This window comes from Neofelis nebulosa, chromosome 12, assembly GCF_028018385.1.
Source record: "Neofelis nebulosa isolate mNeoNeb1 chromosome 12, mNeoNeb1.pri, whole genome shotgun sequence".
In the NCBI taxonomy this organism is placed as follows: domain Eukaryota; kingdom Metazoa; phylum Chordata; class Mammalia; order Carnivora; family Felidae; genus Neofelis; species Neofelis nebulosa.
In genome coordinates this window covers 5,704,749-5,728,218 of record NC_080793.1, presented here as the reverse complement: position 1 = coordinate 5,728,218, position 23,470 = coordinate 5,704,749, and the positions used below count along the sequence as shown (strand labels likewise).

Below are 23,470 nucleotides of genomic sequence, written 5' to 3'. Positions count from 1 at the left end.
CCAGGCCGCCCCCCGCCCTTGCCCCCTTCGCAGGAGACCGCGCTGCTCTGAGGTGTGGGCTTGTGTCGATCACTCGCTCTGAGATGCAGAGGGAATGCCTGTTGTCACAGCTGCACCACGACCCTTGGCACAGACCCCCTGTGCAGGGGGGGCTCGGTAACTATCGGTCGGGTGAATGAATGGAACAGCAGCTAACGTTCAGTCATGTACATGCTGCCTGAGTGGAACTGTTCCAGGCGCTTTGCAGGCCTTTGCTCCTAAGCCCTGTTATTATGATGCCCATTCTGCCCACCCCCCCCCCCAAAAAAAATAGGAAAGGAAGGCGAGGCAGTGCGTTCAAGTTGCTTGCCCGGTTCACCCGAGGGAGGTTAGAGGTTAGGTATTTTGCCCAAGGCCACAGGGCAGGTAAGTAAGTGGTGGAGGCCAATGTGAACCCCGGCACATCACCGCCTTGCCACGTTTCCTCGCTGGGAACAGGGAAGGCGAGCGCTTGAATGCACGAGTGCCTGACTTCCCGGCAGTGTAGACACATCCCGAACGCCTAAGCTTGTGGCGTTCACAAGGGCCCCAGCCCTCCTCGTGGCCTTACTCCGGCCACTTCACCCTCCCGTCCCCCGCCCTCCCGCATCTCCACGCCAGCCCTGCCACCAGGAATGTTCTGGCCGTGCCTCCTGGAATCGCAGTGGACATTCGGGCCTCCCCCTGCACCTGTCTCGTGGTCTCCCACCTGAGCGCCCTTGACTGGGCAATTTGAACATCGTCCTGAATGTCGGCCCCCGGGTGTCACGCCGGCCTCAAGCCTCGGGTCCCAAAGGAAAGGCAGTCGCGTTCACGGCAGCACGCATCACAACAGCCAGACTGGAAGCCACCCAAGTGTCCGTGGACAGTGGAATGAATACGTGAAGCGTGGTATAGACACGCAGTGGACTGTTATTCAGCCTTGAAAAGGAAGGAGATTCTGACACCTGCCACAACAGGGGTGAACCTGGGGGACGACGCTGAGTGACATAAGCCAGACACAGAAGGACAAAGGCTGTATGAGTTCGCTTGTCTGAGGCCCCTAGAATAGCCTAATTCATAAAGACAGAAGGTAAAAGTGTGGGCACCAGGGGCTGGGAGGGGGAGGGAGCAGAGAGCAGTCTACGGGGTGAGGACTCTCAGTTCAGGAAGATGAAAAGAATTCTAGATGGGGGGGCGGGGGGATGGCTGCACAACAGTGTGAATATACTTACCCCTGGTGAACTGTGTGCTTAAAGCTGGTTAAGACACCAACTTGTATGTGCATTTCCAAGCACAAAGTCAAGGCATTCTCCTCCCAGCTCTCCAGGCACCAGAGCAAGAAACTTGGGTGTCAGCTGTCCCTTCCTCCCTGGACTTCAAGCATTGACCAGAATTCTAGAGCGTTCTCTGGGATATCCTTCGCGTTTGCTCTCCTCTCCGTCATTTTCACTCAGCCCTCCCCCCTCCCCCCATCACTTCCTGCTTTCTTGCAGTGGTCTTGAACGCCCTGCAAATGTGTGGTTTGTTCATTTCAGCCGCATCTCAGATCAGACTGGACCTCGGGATCCTTCTTAACACAAAGCCCTAAGCAATAATCCATCAGATGTAAAGCTTTTGCTCTTCCCAGGGTTAGACAACATGCTTGATGGTCTTGATCCATAGTTAGGGTTTAGACCCTTGGTCCAAAGAGGAGAAAACTGTGACAGGCCCGGCCCTCAGTCAGCCAGGCTCTCATGGTGCCTGGCATTGTGGTCATGGGAATTCCCCAGCTCCTCACAGGACCCACTGAGCCCCAAATTGCCAAGAGCCCGGGTGGGAGAGGAAGCCGGGAACGGTGGATGACCATGAAATGGGGCCAAGCGAATCCCCCCTACCCCGTCCCCACCCCCAAGGCTGGGAGCAGCTCTCCCCACCTGGTTCTCATGCCCACAGTGGGCTGGGCAGCTTCGCCCACACATTCCCAGCTCCGCTCCCCACCCTGCCCTCTCCGGTCCCACCCCCCGGGCCACTGCTTCCCAGATGGCTCCAATTAAAGGGCTTTGTTTTGTTTCCACTTTCCCAAAATAAGCCTCTCTGTTCCGAGCTCATTCTGCTTGGTCAGTGCCGGATGTGGGCCGGTTGGTTTTGGGACTGCCCTGGTGTCAGTCCTGATGGGCTTCATGTCCCAGCTGGCTGGAGGGGGCATGGCTTGGTGCTCGTGGTGCCGGTCTGGGCAGCCTCCGTGGTCGTCGTGGGTACCCGCGCCCCTTTCCCGGACAGCCCCTTGTGTCCGAGCACCCACAGATTACTGAACAGGTGGTGGCCTCGTTCGGGGCAGTGACTCTGGGGACACGAACCCGCAGTCGAGTAGAGAGAGACTCAGCTATTTTCTGCGTGAGGTGGGGCGAGTCCCTTTCTCCTGCCCAAGCCTCAGGCTCCTTGTTAGTAAAACACGTGCAGTGATGAAACTGGGGATCTCAGCCGCACGGTATGAGTAAAGCATGGAGCATGGTGCCCGGCATACAGGGGGTGCTCACTAAATGCTGGCTGTTGTTAAACAGACACATCCAGGGGTCGCAGCTTGCGATATCAGTGGCCTTGTCAGGCCTGCCTGTCTCAACTCACTCACTGGATTATACACTCCTTGAAGGTATAAATCATGAGCTTTACCTGCTCATGTGGCACGCATTTATTGAGCACCTACTGTGTGCCGGGCACTGTGCTCAGCTCTAGGGATTCCCATCCCCTGCCCCGAGAGGGTCACAGACTAGTGGGAGAGATGGGCAGGTCTTTCCAGAACAGGATAAAGAAGCCCAGGGAGGCTGGGGGAGCACTGATGAGCCATCCAAACCCACAGCTCTAGGGGTGAGTAGCCATCGGCCGGGGTTCGTGGGAAGAAGGGCGTTCCACATCCGGCTGCGGTTGGGGCATGTGGTCAGTCGGCTGAGCCAGAGGGATGAGCAGAGGGAGCAGAGGGATGCAGCGGAGCCAGCCAGGTAAGGAGCCGAGGGAACAGCATATTGGGCTGCTAGGAGGTGAGATCTGTGTGCTCCCAAGCGGCGTTGTCCCCAGTGAAGGGTTGCGGATGACATTCTGGCCCAGTTTTCCTGAAGGGGACACACCTCTCCTAACCACCCTGAAGCCTCGTCATCCCCTGGAGCTCGCAAGGGTGCGGGCTAAAGCTGCACGTTTAATTCTTGTCGCTGTTTAGAAGATCTCGGGGCCGCTTCCTTCCCCAGCCTTCGGGTTGCCTTTGGCGGAAACCTTTTCATCACAGAGCTGGGATTAAGTTGTTTTTCTTGGCCCTTCTAATTAACTCTTGTAACAGAAAGTCCCTGCCGAGTCTCTGTGATGTTCCTGTGTCTCCTCTCACCTCCCGGCTTGGCAAGGAAGAGGAAAAGCCGTGATGTTTCCTAGTGCGTGATGTTTCCCCCTCGCATGAGATCCCAGTGACTGCCTTTTTCCAATCACGCTTCTAGCTGCCAGCTACCTTTTAAGTGGCTCCAGGCTCCCCTCCCGCGACGTGTCTGGCTGCTAGATGTTTACGGAGGAGTCTGGGCCGTCAGACCCGCAGCCGCCTCCACCCAGCGTGCTTTCGTGAAAGCCACATCTGGGCTAAGTCCCTGCCTGGTCCCGGAGCCTGAAGCCTACCCGGCACAGAAGCGGCCACCAGACGCTCACTCGGTTTGCGACACATGCTTTCTTCTCAGGCACTTGGAGTTAGGATGCCCAGCTGTGCTGTAGCCGAACTTTGAAAAACATTTTGATACAGAACACGGCAAGTGGTTGCTTTGCAAAAAAAAAAAAAAAAAAAAAAAAAAAAAAATTTATGCGTTTTCTCCAGTTTTTAAATTAGACCAAGCTTTTTTTAAAAAAAATTTATTATTAAAAAATGTTTTTTAATGTTTATTTATTGTTGAGAGAGAGAGACAGAACGTGAGCTGGGGAAGGGCAGAGAGAGAGGGAGACACAGATTCCGAAGCAGGCTCCAGGCTCCGAGCCGTCAGCACGGAGCCCGACGCGGGGCTCGAACCCACGAACCGTGAGATCGCGACCTGAGCCGAAGTCGGACGTTTAACAGAAGGAGCCACCCAGGCGCCCCTAGAGCAAGCTTTGCGAGAGAAAATCAGGAAAATGTAGAACAGTTAAAAAGGAAAACAGTCACTCACAGCCCTCTGGCCTGAGGACGGCCACACTCACTCGTCTGATGTCTCTTTCTCCTGCCTGTTCTTTGGGGGATTTTTTTGTTTTTAATTTTTTTTTTAATATTTTTTTAACGTTATTTTTGAGACAGAGAGAGACAGAGCACGAACAGGGGAGGGGCAGAGAGAGAGGGAGACACAGAATCTGAAACAAGCTCCAGGCTCTGAGCTGTCAGCACAGAGCCCGACGCGGGGCTCGAACTCACGGATCGTGAGATCATGACCTGAGCTGAAGTCGGACCCTTAACCGACCAAGCCACCCAGGCGCCCCTCTTTGGGGGATTTTAAAATGCAATCTGAGGATTCTGAACATATGATTCCGTGTCTTACTAGTCAACATTTTGGCTTAAACTTTTCCCCGTGTATTACAAGCTCACTGTCAGCTGTTTCTATGGCTTCGGTCACCCTGCGAAATGATATCGCGTCGTTTATTGGGCTCTGACGGTTCCCGTTTGTCTCCCGTTCTAAGAAACGCCTGGATGAACGTTTTCATGCGTTGAGGCTCCTTTTCTTGTTTGAATTCCCCAAAGCGGGATGATTTTCCCAGAGGCAAGGGATTTTTTCATGGCTCCGCATCCCATCCGTCCCACCAAACTGCCTTTTCAAAGAGCTTGTGTATGGAGATAACGTTCCCCACCCTTTCTTTTATTGTGCTGAATACACACGACAAGCACATCTGTGTTGTTGTGCGACCGTCACCGCCGTGTATCAGTTTCTGCTGAACTGAAAGTCTGTTCCCGTTGTACGCTGACCCCTCGCCACGCCTCCCCCGACCCCGGCTTCTGGCCCCCACCGCCCTCCTTCCCGTGTCTATGAACTTGACGGCTCATATCTGGTGGAATCATAGTATTTGTCTGTGGCTGGCGTATTTCACTCAGCATGATGTCCTCAGGGTCCGTCCAAGTTGTAATTAACGTGTGTGAGGATTTCCTTCCTTTTCAAGGCGGCATAATGTTGGTGTGGATAGACCACGCTTTGTTTATCCGTCATCCACCGGTGGACACGCGGGTTTTCTTTTTACCTTCTGGCTATTGTGAATCGTGCCGCTGTGAGTTTGGTGTGCAGATATCTGTTTGAATCCATGCTTTCAGTTCTTTGGGATATATACCCCCATTGCTGGATCGTACGGAAATTCCTGCTGTGAGTACTTTTTCGTAGCGAGTACCCCATTGTACGTTCCCATAAACCACGCACGAGGTTTCAGTTTCTCTACGTCCTTGCCGACACCTGTTAATGTGTGTTTTTTCCCCTCTAATTGTGGCCATCCTAATGCATGTGAGGTCCCATTCTTAAAAATAGATGTAACAGCTTTAGGGAGATATAATTCATCATATAATTCACCCATTTGTTAAATTGTTTTTTAATGGTTATTTATTTTTGAGAGAGAGAGAGAGAGACGGAGTGTGAGCAGGGGAGGGGCAGAGAGAGAAGGAGACACAGAATCGGAAGCAGGCTCCAGGCTCCGAGCTGTCACCGCAGAGCCCGATGCGGGGCTCAAACCCCTGAACCATGAGATCGTGACCCGAGTGGAACCGACTCCGCCGACTGAGCCACCCAGGCGCCCCTCAACCCACCCATTTGAACTGTACAATTCAGGGGCGCCTGGGTGACTCAGTTGGTTCAGCGTCCCACCTCTTGATCTCAGCTCAGGTCTTGACCTCAGGGTCGTGAGTTCAAGCCCCACACTGGGCTCCGGGCCGGGTATGAAGCCTCCTTAAAAAATACGTAAATAACATAAAGTGTGCAGTTCAGTGGCTTTTAGTCTGTTCATAGAGAGGTGTACCCATTCCCACAGTCACTCTGGGAGCATTTCATCACCCCTAAAAGAAAACGCTGTACCCATTCGCAGTGTCCCCCAGTCTCCACTTCTCCCCCTCCACCCTGACAACCACAAATATACTTTCTGCCTTTGCCTACTCGGGACATTCAGTATAAGGGGAACCTTACAGCGTGTTGTCTTTTGTGATTAGCCTCTTTCATTTACCGTACTGTTTCTGAGGCTGCTCCACGTCACGGCGTATTTTCAGAACGTCGTTTCCCTTTTGGTACCAAATCATGTTCCATTGTGTGACACGACACATTTTATTGATTCATTTATCAGCTGACAAACATTTGAGTCGTTTCCACTCTTTGGCTGTTTTGAGTAATGCTGCGGTGAACATCCGTGCGCGTTTGTGTAGACATGTGTTTTCATTTTGCTGGGGTACACGCCCAGGGGTGGGACGGCCGCGTCATACGGTATTTCCGTGTTACCCTTCTGAGGACCCATCAGGCTGTCCTTCCGCAGCAGCCGCCATCTTGCATTGCCACCAGCCGTGTGGGAGGGTTCCAGTGTCTCCAGCCCTTCGTCACCACTTGTTACTATCGGTGTTGATTATCGCCTTCCCAGTGCGTGTGGTCACTCGTTATGGTTTTGATTCGCGTGTCCCTGACGGCTGGTGACGGTGAGCCTCTGCTCATGTGCTTTATTGGCCATTTGCATATCTTTGGAGAAATGCGTTCACATCCTTTGCCCCCCTTTTTTTTTTTAATTGGGCTATTTGATTTTTTATGGTTGAGTTGTAAGGATCGTTTACGTATTCTAGGTAAATCCCTTATCAGATGTGAAACTGGCAAATATCTTCTCCCATCCTGTGGGTTTTCGTTTTCCCAATAGTGTCTTCAGAAACACAGACGCTTTTGACTTTGCTCAAGTCCACTGTGTCCATTTTTGCTTCTGTCACGTGTGTTTTTGGTGTCACATCTAAGAAGGCTTTGCCCAGCCCAAGTCACAAAGATGTGCCGCTGTGTTTTCTTCTAAGAGTTTTATAGTTTTACCACTTACATGGGACCAACGTGTATCTTTTTTTTATGTTTATTTTTTTATTTTGAGAGAGAGAGAGAGTGCGCATGAGCAGGGGAGGGGCAGAGAGAGGATCTCAAGCAGTGCAGAGCCTGACGCAGGGCTTGAACTCACGGAGCATGAGATCATGACCTTAGCCTAAACCGAAGAGTCGGACGCTCAACCGACTGAGCCAGCCGGGCGCCCCCGTAGGACCAACGTATTTAAGCAGAGGACTGTAGTGATGCCTCCTCGGTGGGGAAGCCTGCAGGCAGCCAGGCGGGCCTCTGGGAGCATCTGGGACCCGGGCAGAGGGAAGAAAGCAGATTTGGGAAGGAAGAGAGGACACACTCGTGCTGCTCCCAGGGGTGGGTGGCTACCAGCGATGGTAGGACCTGTGGCCACTTGTTCATCTGTTTATACGTGCGTAGACACTTCTGGGTGCCTGCCGGGTGTTGGCACTTTGCGAGGCACTGGGGTGGCCAAGTTTAAAAAAGACAGGGATGGGGCACCTGGGTGGCTCAGTCGGTTGAGCGTCCGACTTCGACTCAGGTCACGATCTCGCGGTCCGTGAGCTCGAGCCCCGCGTCGGGCTCTGGGCTGATGGCTCGGAGCCTGGAGCCTGCTTCCGATTCTGTGTCTCCCTCTCTCTCTGCCCCTCCCCTGTTCATGCTCTGTCTCTCTCTGTCTCAAAAATAAATAAATGTTAAAAAAAAATTTTTTTTTAAAAAGACAGGGCACGTGCTAGTCTTGAGCTCTATCCAGTGAGGGATGCAGGTTGATGAGATGAGCAGGGAGAGACAGACCATGTCATAGTCAATGTGATACCCAGGTATTGTGTGGTGACCCCCTCCCTAGCCGGGGGGGGGGGGTTGGAATGTGTCGGGGGGGGTGGGTGGCTAAATGTAGGAAGGCTCTGTCAGGAGGGGCACCCGTGTGGAGGCCTGTAGGAGGGGAGTGGTGAGCACGTGGGGACATCTGGGCAGCAGGGAGATCACCTTCGAAATCAGCCCTTGATTTCCCGCTTGTTTTGCACGAACACACCCACTTGGTTTAGAGGGGCCAATGCTCAGTGAACTGTGGAGGCCGCCGCCCCCTCCCCCAACTCACCCAGCCCGGCCCCCCGGCCCCAGAAGTGAGTTCTGTCCCTTCCTTCCTATCCCCCAGCAGTACTTGGTTCTTCTGTGCTTAGCACTGCTCGCTGACCCCCCCCCCCCGCCGCACCGAGGACAGATGAACATGTAGGGACCCTTCCCTCCCTGCCCCCTCTGCACCCCACTCACAGCCCTCCTGCCCATCCCGGCCTCCAGTACAGCGCGGAGTCATCGTGGGAGGTCTGGATTCATCGTTGTGGGTACTCCTGGGGCACGATGGTGGGAACTGGGCAGGGCGGGGGCCGAAGCACGAAGCTTGAAGCCCCCCATCTTGGTGTTGGCAGCGTGGGAGAGGGGAGCAGGGCTAAAGCTAGTGGGGGAGGAGGCAGTGGGGGAGGGGATGAGCAGGGGGGGCCAAGGAGCAGCCCAGGAGCGTGACCTAGGAGGGTGGGCTGCGTGGAGGCCTGGGGACTCCCCCCCGCCCCCCAGGAAGTAAGGCAAGGCCGGGTCCCCTGGCTGTGGCCACGGAGGGCTGTCGGTGAGGTAGCTTTGCAGGAGCGGTTTCTACGGAGCGGCCCACAGAAGCTGAATTGCAGTGGACTGGGGCCTGAGTTGGGAGTTGAGGCCACGGGGCCAAGCAGATGTAGACTTCTCTAGAGAAATTTGGGCCAGAAGAGAAGTTTGATGGACACTGGAAGAAGAGAGGGACCTGGAGGGTGGCATTAGGGTTCGAGGGAGTCGGGACACGGTCTGGGGAGGAATGAGCCCAAAGGCACAGGTGGAAGGGTTGGTTCTCCTGGGCTGTAGCAAAAGAAATAACTTTCTGTTCGTCACGGAGGCTTCTACAGAATGTGGCAACGTCCCGTTGCTGGAGCTCTTTGGACAAAAAGGGTTGGCTGCTTCTCGGGGGTGTTATAACGCAGCTTCCTGCGCAGGGAGGCAAGTTGGCCTAAGTAAGGGACAGCAGATGCCTAGGAAGTATGCCAGAATTGTGCGCTCTCTGCTCCGTGCCCCTGACAGACATCGCGTCTCCGTCGTGGCCCAACCCACCCGAGATCGTTTACACAGCCTTGCCCTGCTGCTCTCCCTGGACCGGGACCGCGACCCTCCCTTCCCTTCCGTAAAATGGGCCTGCGTTTTCCTGCCGCAGGGAAAGCCTACGAGATCACCTACGTGAGGCTGAAGTTCCACACCAGTCGCCCCGAGAGCTTTGCCATCTACAAGCGCACCCACGCGGGCAGCCCGTGGGAACCCTACCAGTACTATAGTGCCTCCTGCCAGAGGACCTACGGCAGGCCCGAGGGCCACTCCCTGCGCCCCGGTGAGGACGAGCGCGTGGCCTTCTGCACCTCCGATTTCAGCGACATCTCCCCGCTGAGCGGGGGCAACGTGGCCTTCTCCACCCTGGAGGGCCGGCCCAGCGCTTACAACTTCGAGGAGAGCCCCGTGTTGCAGGTCAGAGAGCAGCTGGGCTGGGGCTGCAGGGGGGATGCCCAGGCCTGGGGGCGGGGGGGGGGGCACACGGGAAAGTGGGAAATAAAAGGACACAGGGGCCCCTGGGTGGCTCAGTCGGTGAAGCATCCGAGTGTCGGTTTCGGCTCAGGTCGTGATCCCGCGGATCGTGAGTTCGAGCCCCGCACCGGGCTCCGTGCTGACAGTGTAGAGCCTGCTTGGGATTCTCTGTCTCCCTCTCTCTCTGCCCCTCCCCTGCTCACTCTGTCTGTCTGTCTGTCTGTCTCTCTCTCTCTCTCTCAAAAATAAATAAATAGTAAAAAATATTTTTGAATTAAAAACAAAAAAGAAAGAAAAACAAAAACGTGGAAAGAGCACGAATTTGGGAACCATAGAGTCCCGGTTCTGTGCTCTCCAGAACGTTCTGCAGTGACAGAAGTGGTCTCCAACTGTACCTTCCAATGGCAGCCGCTGGCCACGTGTCTATGGAGCACTTGAAATGAGACTAGCCTGACCGAGGAACTGAATTTTAAGTCTTATTTCATGTTAATGAATTTAATTGAAAGAGCCTCGTGTAGACGGTCAACTATACCGTGGTCAGCACAGTGCTTGGCACGTAAGAGGTGCTCAGTCTCGCTCTGAAGGTAATTCTCGTCCCCATGGCGAGGGATAGCAGGCCCGTAGCTGTGTCCGTTCACCCAGGACCCCCCCACCCCCAACCGCCCAGCCCTCCTGGACGTCCAAACCCCCCCTCAGATTGGTGGCTGTCCCGGTATTGGCACCCACGCATGTCCATGTTCCTGTGTGTCCCTGACCTTTCACCTACAGACGCGGTGGCCTGCTCGATGTTTGTGGGCGTTGGACAGCCCTCCAGTCCCTTCCCTGAGTTTTCTGTGCTGAGGAAACACTGCTGGCCCTTCCACCCCCGACAGATCCAGAACATTCCTTTTGCCGGTCAGAGATAACAAGGGGGCCAGGGTTAGCATCCTGTTTCTTTCTAGAGGGAACACGTAGCCCCAGAAAGGAGCCGTGTCCCTGCCCTGGCTGCCCAGCCCAAGAGGACATGGAATCAGCTGGCTCAAGTCCCTAAGACCACCCTCAGGTTCAGTGGTTCGCTTGAAGGGCTCCCAGAATGCGGGACGGCCGCTAAGCACCCAGTGACGAGAGGCGCCCGGGGCAGGGTCCAGGAGGGACTGGTATAAGCTTCCTCTTCTCTCCCGTACAGTCGTGGGGACGGCACTTACTTCCCCCAGCAGCGATGTGACTGCACAGAGTACTGCCACCCAGGGAGACTCGGGTTACCCGGGACTCCAGGGTTTTTTCTGGGGGTCGGTCGCATGGACGCAGCCAACCGCCTTCCGCTCCCCCAGAGGTCAGGCTGAGCTTGTGTGGCCCGAGGCACCCCCATAAACCAGTTGTTAGCAGAGACTATCTGGAGTGGCCCAAGACCCCAGGCGAACAGAGACATTCTTATCAAGCAGGGCATTCTGGGGGCTTAGAGATGATCTCCCTGGAGCCGGGGCAAAGGCCAGACCTCTGTTTGGGCAAAGCTAATCATAACGGGACAGAATCGCATGCCCAGATGTCCAAGCTCTGCTTACCTCGTGAAAACGTTCTTATGTCATCATCGTGATTCTGTGTAAAATGACAGTTTCTTCTCCCCGGGGCTCCACGTTCTGTAGATTACAAATTATTAGCCAAGGTCATCTGAACACAAGCAGGGGGCTGGGGCCCTGTTCCTGTGTCCCAGCCATCACGCCGGAGCAGAGGCTCAGGCTGACACCCTTCCCTGACATGTTGTCTTGTGTGGGCTGGACGTTGTCCCCGACGGAGAAGCAACCTCTTCGGAAAGCCGTCACCCCACCCCCACCCCACTCCACCCCCCGCCCCCGCTGCTCCCAGGTGGACACCAGGGTCGGAGAAGGACAACGAAAGGCAAGCCCACGTTGCCCTTCTGTCCCGTCCTCCCCTCTGGGCACATCTGGGATGGTGCTTCCTCTGAGGATTGGAGCATTTGGGGGCGGGAAGTAAGAAAGGATGTGTCCGCATGGCTGCTGGGTCTTGGGTCCCTCTGTTCCCCATCAGGGACCAAGGACCTTGGAGAGAAGGCTGACTTGGCACATTTGGGCCAGATCCCTGAATGCGCACTGACATTGGCAAAGTGGTTCGTGGAGTGATGGGCACTTACAGACTCCGCTCAGTGCTGAGGCTCCCACTGAAGTCTTCCAGTGAGAGACCCTCTCTCCCCAGCAGAAACATCCTTGGGCGGAGGCCCTGGGTCCCAGGCGGCGGGCTGGCAAGCGGCTGAGCTCGGGGTGGGGGGGGGGGGGCGGGGGGCAGCGGAGACCTGCCGGGCCGCGTCACGCTGGGGCCCCAAGACAGACTTTGCCAGGAGTTCGTTTCTGCCCTGATGGGCCTGATTGCTAAACCAGGAGCCCCTGGGCTGAATTAAAATGTTGATTAAAATTCAGCCGGAGCTGCCTCTGTGTACCTCTGATTATAACAGCAGGCGGATGGAAATGTCAGCCTTCACGTGGGCTCTCCCCCACCTCCCTGCCCTGCTCTTCTAGGGAGACGGTGTCATTCAGCGATCAGCTAGTATTTACTGAGTACCGGCTACGTGCCAGGCAGAGCCTGGGGGCTGGGGGTGCCGGGAGCACAAGGGGCCCCAAGTCCCTGCTCTCGCAGCGCTCACATTCTGGTGGGACAGATGTCACCTGGGGCAGGTGTCTTGCCTGTGGGAGCCTGAGCACAGGAGAACCCTAGAAGCTAGGACCTGCCCCACATCCGGCCCAGCTGCGTGGACAAGAAGGGCACTGGGACGCGTCCTCCCTCTGCCAACCTCTAGGATGGGGGTGCAGAAACCGCTGGAAGGCGTTAAGTGAGCTGCACGACAAGTTATAGGATGGGCTGCTTCGCCCCTGCCCGGCCGCCCCCCCACCCCCCGCCAGCACCTCAGCCACTTACTGAGCGTGTGCCAGGCTCCGTGCCCTGCTGCTGATGCTGGCCGGCCTCCTCCTCCAGACACCCTCGTGAGGTCCGCCCAATTCCCTGTCCCCATTTTACAGATGGGAACACGGAGCCTCCGAGATGTTGAGCAACCTCCCAAAATTGCACAGCCAGTGAGTGGCCCGGCGCCCAGACTGGCAGGACCCCAAAGCCCGCGCTCCTTACTTCCGCACTGTTCTTGGAGTTTGTCTAAGCTTGGCTCGTCCCTGGGTCCCAGGAGACCCCGCTCCCCCCACAGGGCAGCCGGCTGGACCTTCAGGCAGAACAGGGTGAAAGTAAATACTCAGGGGCCCGCTGATGCCTTCCCTCCTCCCCAACCTTGTTCCCCACCCCCGCCCCTCCCAGGAGTGGGTCACCAGCACCGAGCTACTCATCTCCCTGGACCGGCTCAACACGTTCGGGGATGACATCTTCAAGGACCCCAAGGTGTTGCAGTCCTATTACTATGCCGTGTCTGACTTCTCCGTGGGCGGCAGGTAGGTGGAAGGCAGCTTGGCAGGGCCCCAGGACCCTGGCCATGGGGCACAAGGTAACTACCGTGAGGGAGTCACCCAGGGGCTGCTGTGCGGGGTAGAGAAACCCCTTGAGATGCCTCTGGGCATCTGGGGAGACGGAGGAAGCAGGATCCTGGTCCTCTGGACCCGGCATTCAAGGCCTTGGTGACCCAGCTGCATCCCAATTCCTGCTTTTCTCCCATCAGCTATGTTTCCACCACCATGCGCGGGACCTTCCAGACCTTTGCACCTGCTGTTCCCTCTGCGAGCAGATGCTTGCCTTATGTGTGTCCCCTCTCTGCTGTGGGAACTGCCGGGCTCTGCCGTCCGGGCCCTCGGTGCCGGCTCCTGCTCTGGTGATCGGTACATGCTCTGGTTTGTCTAAGCATCTCCCCTCTCTGAGAAGCAGGGCAGAGGCCTCGTCTCTCTCAGCATTCTCGGCCTGTCACCCATGCGGCCGTGGGTACGGATCCGGGGGAGACGCAAAGGGTGTCTTTGGCATGAAAGCTCAGGGGCTTCCTTCCTGGAAAGGGACGAGAGAGACAGAGGTGTTCCTGCCCCAACGTCAAGGGGGTGGCGGACAGCAATCAGATTACTCTCTCCGACACACAGCACGCTCCAGAATAACGGGAACGGGGGCCCGGGCAGGGCATGCTGGCGGTCAGGGAGACTGCTGCGTAGACGGGGGCCCGGCCAAGGTTGGGGGAGGCCGGCATCCTGGGCGGAAGGGCCCAGCGTGTGCCAGCCTGGGAGGCGAGGCTGGAAGATGGTCGGGACCGTGGGCCGAGTTCATTCACGTGCCGCAGGCCGCGGGGTGCTCTCGAAGGATTTGGCCAGGGTGGTCACAGGGCTTTAAAAGGCCCCAGCCGCCCCCCCCCCCCAGCCCCACCCCCGACATTGCGTGGGGACGGAGAAGAGGAGAGAGAGAAGACGCGCGATGTTACAAAGTGGCCGTGGGAGGTGGTAGTAAGGAAGGGAGAAGCAGCATGTGGGTCCACGAGGTATTTAGGATAGGAAGTCCGTGTGCTCTGGGTGGGGGGTTGGGGGGGATGGCCCATCTGGGGGGGGAAACAAGGGGCTTCTGTAGTTCAGGGATGCTTGGGGGCATTGAGAGAGGTGGAGAAGTCCAGGAAGGGGATGCGAGCCCCGGCCTGTGCAGGGCTGCGCTGGGAGCGAAGGGGCAGTGGGGGTGTCCGGGAGGGCCCCTCTCTTCCTCCTCCCCCGTCACCCCTGCACTTGATTCGGGTCAAACCACCCCGGGGGAGGGGCTCTCCAAGGATGGCGGGCCGTGGCGAGCTCCAGCGCCTGCTGTCAGGGGGCTTCAGGCCAGAGAACATCTGGGTCCCAGCTGCCAGAGCCGGACCACCCTCGGGCCTGCAGCTGGCTGGGGGGCAGGTGGGCCAGCGGCATCCCACCCACAACGGCCTACAGGAATTTCACTCCTTCCCTTGGAGTCCGAGAGCTTCATGGGGGAGGGCAGTGTCTGCAGACCCCCGTGGGGACGTGGGGGGTCCCTTGTCCCAAGACTGAGGATCCTTGTCTCTCGAGACTCGTATCCACGTCACCCCCGCCAGAAATGCTGGACCGTGACCTGCCTCCCCTGGGCTCCCATGGAGGAAACAATGCCCTGTGCCCGTCCCACGCCCTGTGTCCCCAAAGTAAAAAAAAAAAAACAAAACACCGGGGGTGCAAGCAGTGGTCAGCGATTTCTTCATACCCACTGAGGGCAGAGCGTGGAACACAGCTTATGGGAGCCACCAAGTGGCCATGGTGTGGCGTCCAGGAGCCCAGAGTCTGCACACAGTAGGACAGGGCTCCCATTCCGCCTCTGCTGCTTAGCGTCCGTGACTTCGTGGCCTGTGCCTCAGTTCCCCCATCTGTTAAATGGGGGTAATAAAAGCGGACGGAAGGGGTTCGTCTGCGTGTGCCGTCAGCCCTCCGTTACTGTCGACCCCGGGCACGCGGCCAAGGTTCCTTAAAGCTCCGTCACTGAGCACAGGACCGGGGGCTCGTCTGAATGCCTGGCGGCGAACCCCTTGCCTTCCGCCGTTTCTGGACCCCCTGCCCCGTGTGTCCCCAGGTGCCAGTGCCACGGACATGCCAGCGAGTGTGGGCCCGAGGAGGCGGGCCGGCTGGCCTGCAGGTGCCAGCACAACACCACGGGCGTCGACTGCGAGCGCTGTCTGCCCTTCTTCCAGGACCGCCCGTGGGCCCGGGGCACCGCTGAGGCCGCCAACGAGTGTGTGCGTGAGTGTCCTGGGGCTTTGGGCCGCGGCACAGACTCCCCGAGACCCCGCAGTGGGGGCTGCTCCGGACACCAGCCCCCACGTCCCTGCGGGGATCAGGGGAGGCTGGGGGAGAGCTGGAGAGGACATTTGTTCCTCGGCCCTCCCCCAGACCAAATCCCCCAGTAGAGGCTGCGGTCAGAGGGCTGGGAGGCCCCCCGACTGTGCCTTTGTTTCAGCTGCTCTAGCCGCAGCTGCTAATCAAAGCCAGAAGGCCCCGGGTCCTGGGGGGAGGGAGAGGGGGGCGCCGACCTGCCCCCCCAGCCTCTCCCACGGCCCCCCAGGCAGCCTTTGATGTCTCAGTCCCCGTGTGATGTGGCTCTGACCACCTAACCTCAGGGACAGGCTGGAGACGATGGGGCCCGTCCTACCTTCTCCAGGGACGCGGGGCTGCCCACGGCCTGCTTGGGTCCGTCCCCGCCCGGCAGGCTGGCCCATCCCAGCTTCCCACTGTCCCCAAGCCCTGCCCTGCCTCCCAGAGAGTCATCTGAGTTGCTTCAGGCCCTCTGCGCGGAGCTGGCCATCCTGGGGCTGCCGGAGCTGGGGCGGGGAGGGGACGGCCTGGTCCAGGAACAGGGCACTGGCTGCAGGAGCTTCCCAAGGGCCACTGGCCCTGCTAGGTTTCTGCTGCCCTCACTGGCCTGGGGTCACCTGCCCTCACTCCACCAAGGAGTCCTCCCTGGAGCCAAAGGAAGCTGTGCCGGCCGGCTCCTCCGTTCTGAGCCTGAGTCTCTCTCCATGGTGGGGACACAAAAAGCCAGACCACTTCTCCTGCCGGGTCCTTGTCCTCTCTGCCAGCAGCCTGGAAGCCGGGGACTTCGGACCTGACCCCCTGCCGCCCAGTGCAGGCCGCCCTGAGCTCGGCCTCATCCCTGACCCTCTAGCCCACCTGATTGTGTCTTTGTACGCAGCCTGGTCCAAGCCCCATCACCCCTCCCACCCCAACTCTGGGCCCGAAGCTCCAGCTTCTCTTCTCCCCAGCTCCTGTGTAACCCTCCCAAAGCCTGCCTTGCCGCAAGTGAAGTCCACTGACCGTGGCCGCCTGGCCTCCCTGGATCATGCTCTGCTGACCTCTCGACCTCCCAGCTGCCCCTGCACCACTCCCTGTCCCCTTGTGCTGCCCGTCGCGTGACATGCCAGCACCCCTGCACCGGGCAGATCTCTGGCCATCCTCAGTTTATCCTCCGGCCTCACCTACCGCCTGGGACTCTCCCCTCCCTCACCGGGCCAGCCCCTTCCTGCCAGCCCTCAGATTCAGCTCGGCCGTGACCTCTTCCCAGAAGTCTCGTCCCACCCCCCAGGACAGCCCGTGGGGTCCCTCCTCTCAGCTCCCGGAGCCTCCCTGCACCTGTAAGATTTTCACTTGCTCGAGGCATCTGGTCCCCGTCGAACAGCGGTTAGGACGATGCGGGAGCTGCCCCCCAACCCCCTGCGCTGGGCTCACCACGGGAGTCGAGACGGAGGGATCCTTCGTACGCTCTCCTTTAGAAAACTGAATCAATGAGTGAAGGAGGGGTGGCCTGTCTTTTCCGTGCATCTGCGCGACCTCGTGGCCACTGGGAACCACGTCCGCGCAATCATTAGGGCTGAGACGATCCACAAGACATCCTGGAGGGAGCCATGTTGCCACTCCAGAAGGGGGCCAGCCGTAAAGAGTGGCCGGGGACTGTACATCCTGGCTTTCCCGGCAGGGTCCTCTGTCTTGGTGCCCCCTTTGTTCTTGAGGGTCCGGTTTGGGAAGACCAGTCGAATGGTCTCCATACCCTTGATCAAGCTTGACCTGCCTCGAGCTGCCGGCTCCTTCATCACAAGACCACCTCGCCCCCGCCCCCCAGGCCCCGGCCGCTCAGCACAGCCCCCTGTCCCCTGCCCCCTGCCCACAGCTTGCAATTGCAACGGCCACTCTGAGGAGTGTGTGTTCGACCGGGACCTCTTCCGCGGTACGGGCCACGGCGGCCGCTGCCTGCGCTGCCGGGACCACACGGCCGGGCCACACTGCGAGCGCTGCCAGGAGGACTTCTATCGCTGGAGCCCCCGGACGCCGTGCCAGCCCTGCGACTGCCACCCGGCAGGTGAGCGGGCCCCGCCGCCCAGCCCCCACTCCTCTCCCCGCCGCCCGGTTCGAGCCCCCACTGCCCCGAGCCCTTGCTCCCCCAGGTTCGCTACGTCTCCAGTGCGATGACTCGGGCACCTGTGCCTGCAAGGCCACCGTCACAGGCTGGAAGTGTGACCGCTGCCTGCCCGGGTTCCACTCACTCAGTGAGGGAGGCTGCCGGTGAGGGGGCCGGGGGAGCGGGTGTGCACGGCCCAGCAGGGCACGGGGCGGTGGGCGGATTGGGACCGAGTGCCAGGAAGCAGGGGGAAGGGGATATGAGCTGTCCTTCCCTGCTCCCTTCCACGCCTCTGTCCTTCACTCCTTCACCTTCTTGACTCTGCAGCCAGTCCGGTCCCAGGCGAGGACTACAGGCACCCAGTCCCGGGAGAACGGGAGACAGGGTGTGGGTCCCACGAACCCCCGCCAGTCTTGGGGGTCGAGGGCAGGCTTCCCGTGCGAGGCACTGAGTTCCAGTGTGAGACCTGAGAGGCGGGGGCGGGTGTGCCAGGCAGAAGAAAAGCATGTGCAAAGCCTCTGAGTGCGTGGTACAGGGCGGGAGGACGGTTCCAGGGGGGGACCTCAGGAGGAGTGTGGACGGACGTGAAGCAGGAGTGGGACGAGGTTGGGGGCCGGGGCAGAGGCTGCAGCAGGAACAGCTGGGAAGCATGGCAACGTGCACGAAGGCTTGGCCACGGAGAGGGAGCGGCAGAGACCCGGACAGATCCCAGAGCCCCTCGGAAGGCAGACGTGGCGGGAGGTGGTCACCGGGGAGCAGGAGAGGAAGACGGGATGAAGGCTGGGTCCCCAGGCACCTAGGTGGAGGGAGGCCGTTCACGACACGGGGAGCACAACGCGGTGGGAAGAGGCTGAGTCCGCACTGCTGGTGGGGTATCCGAGAGAGAGACAGGCAGGGGGCCACTGGGGTCTGGACCTTGGAAGAGGGGTCTAACACACTGACCACCACTTGACTGAGAAGCACCCACGACCGGAAAAATAAAGCTCTTACAAATTCAGAAGCACTTCAAAATGAACTTGGCTTTGGTTGAAACAGTCTCCTTATATATTTGAAAGGTGGTGGAAATGCATTGGGAGTCATATGGGGAGTATCAGATGCCTCACAAAATACTCAGCTGTTCTAGGCACAAATCTGGCCCTTAGGTGGGAGTTGCATGCTTCCCCCGTGTTTCTCTGGCCTCTGGACCTTTGCACATGCTCCTAGCCCAGAGCATTCTTCTCTCCACAACCCCTGCCTCTCACTGGCCTGTGTCTAGCAGACCCCTACACTTTCTTCAGTCCCCAACTGAGGTGCCCCTCCCCCTGGAAGGCTTTCCTCTACCTGTCCTCTTGTCCCCACCCCAAGCACCTCCTTGGTGCACCTGCAGCCTCTTGTACATCTCCATAGAATGTGTCAGAGCACAGCACCTATCTGTTTGCTTGTTCATCCTCACTGGGCTGTAGGCTCTATGAGCACAGAAGCCATGTCTTGTCAGATAGTGGATGGATGGAAGAAGGAAGGAAGGAAGAATGGATTGAAGGATAGATTAAACGATGGATGGGAGGGAGGGAGGAAGGTAAGATACACGGATGGATAGATGGATGGATGGATGGAAGGAAGGAAGGAAGGAAGGAAGGATGAAAGAATGGATGGGAGGGAGGGAGGAAGGAAGGAAGAAGGGAAGGAAGGATATATACACTGGTGAATGGATGGATAGATGAATGGAAGGAAGGATGGATAGAAGGATAGATTAAAGGATGGATGGGAGGGAGGGAGGGAGGAAGGAAGGATACCCACATGGATGGATGGATAGATGGATGGAAGGAAGGATGGGTGGATAGAAGGACAGATTAAAGGATGGATGGGAGGGAGGGAGGAAGAAAGGAAGGATAGATACATACATGGATGGATGGATAGATGGATGGAAGGAAGGATAGATTAAAGGATGGATGGGAGGGAGGGAGGAAGGAAGGAAAGATACACAGATGGAAGGAAGGAAGGAAGGATGGATAGATTAAAGGATGGATGGGAGGTGAGGGAGGGAGGGAGGAAGGAAGGATACGTACACTGATGGATGGATAGATGGAAGGAAGGATGGATAGAAGGATAGATTAAAGGATGGAAGGGAGACATCAGGCTCTGGGCTGATGGCTCGGAGCCTGGAGCCTGTTTCCGATTCTGTGTCTCCCTCTCTCTCTGCCCCTCCCCCGTTCATGCTCTGTCTCTCTCTGTCCCAAAAATAAATAAAAAACGTTGAAAAAAAAAATTTAAAGGATGGAAGGGAGGGAAGAAGGAAGGTTGCATGTGTAAGGGGCTAGGCCAACGGATAGAAGGCTGGAAAGATGAATAAACAGCTAGGTGGTTGGAAGAATGCACGGATGGATGAGAGGACGGGTAGGCAGATGGACCACTCTCCAGGTGAGGGGACGGGTCACTTCTTCAGCAAGGTGGGAACAGTATGGCCAGGCGCAGGCTCTTGGGCGAGCCTGCCTCCTGGTCCTCTAGGGGATGGGGAGGGATGGGGAAATTCCAAGGAGGATGGGCTACTCTCACTCCGGACTCGCTCCCACCGTCCTGTCTCTTTGGCAGACCCTGCACCTGCAATCCTGCTGGCAGCCTGGGCACCTGTGACCCGCACAGTGGACGCTGCCCCTGCAAGGAGAACGTGGAAGGCAAGCAGTGTGACAGGTGGGCGAGCCGATTCGGTCATAAGCCTGCTGGGCTCGTGGTGGAGGAGCGGGGGGCGTGGTCCATACGGACCTGGGCGTCCTCATCGCCCAGCAGCCGTCCTGGAGCGCCACGGGTCTGCCACCCTGGAAGTTCTCTAAAGCTTCTGACGCCGTCTATGCTTTGGCCCACTACCGCTGATGATTAAAGGCTGTGATAGCCGTTGTTTTTTTCTTTGTTTGTTTGTTTTTTACATCTTCAAAAGAAAGAGCTGGAAAGCATAGGAGAGATGAACTAATCCAAGGATAGCAAATACCTTGGACTCGTACCATAGCCTTCCTGTCTCACACCCAGGGCAGGCATCACGAGTGGGGCACAGCAGTCTTTACCGTGAGCCCTACCGTAACCTCAGAATCCTCTCCGTCCTGCTCCAAGAGGCTCCTACCAATTGAGCTGAGATTCAAGCTTGTTTGCCGTTTTCATCATCCCGTCATGGTACAAATGGAGTGTCTAAAGCTCAGTGAGCCGAAATTGCTTTTTCAGAGCCACACAGTTCTTAAACTTCCTCTCTCGTGTGTTCTGGGGGTCTTCAAGCCCTAAGCAATGGCAGATGAATGTCCCCTTCCTGGCTTCGGCCCTGACCTCTGAAGCCCTTCGCGGCCAGCGCAGGGTCTGTCTGGGGCTCTGATTCTCTGGCCACAGGCCCTGTGTGTAAAGCACCTGACAGTATTATATTGTGGATTCGAGTCCTGTTAGCCTGTGCTGGGCCCCTGCTGGTTCAGGAAGAAGCTGGTGCCAATGCTGTGGCTGGCCCTGGCCTTGACTTGCCTTGGTCAGCCCCAGGCCGCCCCCCTCACCTTGCCCACATGTGGCCTGTGGGCCCCGGGGTGGAAGCTGGGCTATCTGCTGGGACTTCCTTCTCTGAGATCCCTCACGCAGGGAGGCAGAGTGGAGTCGGGGAACCAGACCCCACCGGGGTTCTCTGCCCCACTGCCTTGCACCTTGCGGATGAGGTGCCTCTGAGCCTCACTTTGCCTGTTTGTCAAATGGGGCAGCTTGACGAGATGTGTTCCTCGGAGCCGGCTAGACATCCGGGGCCATCGACTGCTTCTTACGAGTCTGATACCTTTGCCCTGGCCAGCTCAAACAGAGCCCCCAGGGTGCCAACTGGGAATCTGAAATATTTCTCCAGGGCTCCTTGGAGAAGCGGCTGATCTAGAGCTGGGGTAGGGAAAATGCAAGATGAGCCCAGAAGGCTCGTGTCTTGTAACAGAAAGCACGAAAGTGCTTAATTAAGAAAAAAGAAAATGAAAACAAACAAAACTAAACCAGGGGACGCCTGGGTAGCTCAGTGGGTTAAGCATCCAATTCTTGATTTCAGCTCAGGACATGGTCTGATGGTTCATGGGATCAAGCCCTGTGCCAGACTCTGCCCTGAGAGCACAGAGCCTGCTTGGGATGCTCTCTCCCCACCCCAGCCCCCTCTCTCTCTGCCCTTCCCCTGCTCTCATTTTCTGTCTCTCTCTCAAAAAAAAAAAAAAAAACAAAAACCCTCTAAACCAGGATGGGAGCCTGTGTCAAAAGGACACGAGCACTGGGGCACCTGCGTGGCTCAGTCGGTTGAGCGTCCGACTTTGGCTCAGGTCGTGATCTTGCGGTTCTTGAGTTCGAGCCCCGTGTCGGGCTCTGTGCTGACAGCTCAGAGCCTGGAGCCTGCTTTCGATTCTGTGTCTCCTTCTCTCTCTGCACGCCCCACCCCCCCATGCTCTGTCTCTCTCTCTCAAAAAGAAGTAAAAACGTTAAAAAAGGATCACGAGTACCAACCTGAAAGATCCGTGCCAAAGCTGGAACGATTTGAACAACTAAATAAATAACGACAGTATTGGATTATAACCCCAAGAATAAAATAAATATCCACGAATCCACACCGATTTACCCACAGATGAGGGAAAAAATAAATACACCGGGACGAAGGGACAAACCTTCCTTGCAAAAGAATTCCAAATAATAGATGTGGAAAGAGTGACGGAAATACAAAATCAGTTCAGATTTCACAGTAACAGTCGCTGTAGATGAGAGCCACCTAATTCAGCGGGCAGGATTTTAAGGAGAAACGGGACGTTTGCATAGCCCCAAATATCTCCCTCTCAAAATATTTGTGAATTACTGTGGTGGTTTCAGTCTGTGTGCACAATTCTTTAATACTCCGCCCTCCAGGGGATGGAGCTTAATTCCTCTGCTCTGCACCGCGGGCTGGATTTAGTGACTTCCTTCTAACGGCGAGCGTGTGGCAGTTTTGGGGCGCGGGAGCGGGGCAGGCAGCACCTTGACCGGGTGGTGAAGGGTAACGTTACCGGTGATGTCACGTGGGCATCACTTACCCCGGTACGATGTGATGGGAAGGACACCTCCTCTCTGTTTCTTCCCCAAACCCATGGCCCCCAGTCTAATCGGGTTTCTAATCAGAGACACCCGAACTGAGGGGCGTTCTACCAAGCATCTGTCCACTGCTCTTCAAAAGTGGCAAGGTGCTAAAAGACGAGAAATGCCGAGAAGCTGGCACAGACCAGCGGAGGCGCCATGTCCTGGATCGGGTCCGGGGCAGAAAACCGACAGGAGTGGAAAAGGGGGCAGAAATCCTAATAAAGCCTGGAGTTCAGTAAACAGCACTCACTCATGTGAATTTCGTGGCCCGGTCACATGTACGCCGGCCATGTCGGAGGTTGACATTGGGGAAAGCCGGTGACAAGGCCACAGGAACGCTCTCTGCGTGATCTTTGCAACTCTTGGAAATCTGAAAAAAAAAAAAAAATGTGTTTTTTAAGTTTCCCCAGTGACTCCGACTCAGGTCAGTCTAGCTGGGATCCCCCGGACCTCCCTGACTCATTTGCTCCCCTCCCCCCCCACCCCACCCCCCCCCCCCGGCACGTCCTGCCTCCTTCCAGATGCCGTCCAGGGACGTTCAACCTGCAGCCCCATAACCCAGCCGGCTGCAGCAGCTGCTTTTGCTTTGGCCACTCCAAGGTGTGCTCGGCCGCTGCCCAGTTTCGGGAGCACCACATCCTCTCCGACCTCCGCCAGGGTAAGAAGTGCTCCCCATGGTCCACAGCAGCCTCCAAGAGGTCGGCTCTGCACCAAGGGCGGGGGGCAGGCTGTCCTGCTCTGGGGAGATCCTGCTGTGCTGTATGGGAAGGAGGGGGCGGCCTCCCCGAGGCCCCTCTGTGCCCCTCAGCGCTCCCCAGTACCTCCCGTACCCCTTGGCTCCTTCCCTCGCCCCTGCCTTTTACCCAGCGTCTAGCAGGGCTGGGAGCTGGGTAGGCGGCAGCCTTTCGATCCCGGGCGGGGATTTCCAATCAGTCTGCTGGGGATTCACACTC

The 23,470-nt window shown here is 57.5% G+C and overlaps 1 protein-coding gene across 1 annotated transcript in view; it reads left to right on the top strand.

Annotated features, from left to right (window-relative positions):
• The window catches only part of LAMC3 (laminin subunit gamma 3), a 59,295-nt gene that overhangs the window by 4,812 nt on the left and 31,013 nt on the right, over positions 1–23,470 (top strand). Inside the window, exons 2-8 of the mRNA XM_058693796.1 lie at positions 9,247–9,551; positions 12,903–13,033; positions 15,132–15,298; positions 17,220–17,408; positions 17,494–17,611; positions 20,016–20,114; positions 23,039–23,175. Coding sequence (XP_058549779.1) covers positions 9,247–9,551; positions 12,903–13,033; positions 15,132–15,298; positions 17,220–17,408; positions 17,494–17,611; positions 20,016–20,114; positions 23,039–23,175 — 1,146 coding nt within the window. The remainder of the gene's footprint in view (positions 1–9,246; positions 9,552–12,902; positions 13,034–15,131; positions 15,299–17,219; positions 17,409–17,493; positions 17,612–20,015; positions 20,115–23,038; positions 23,176–23,470) is intronic.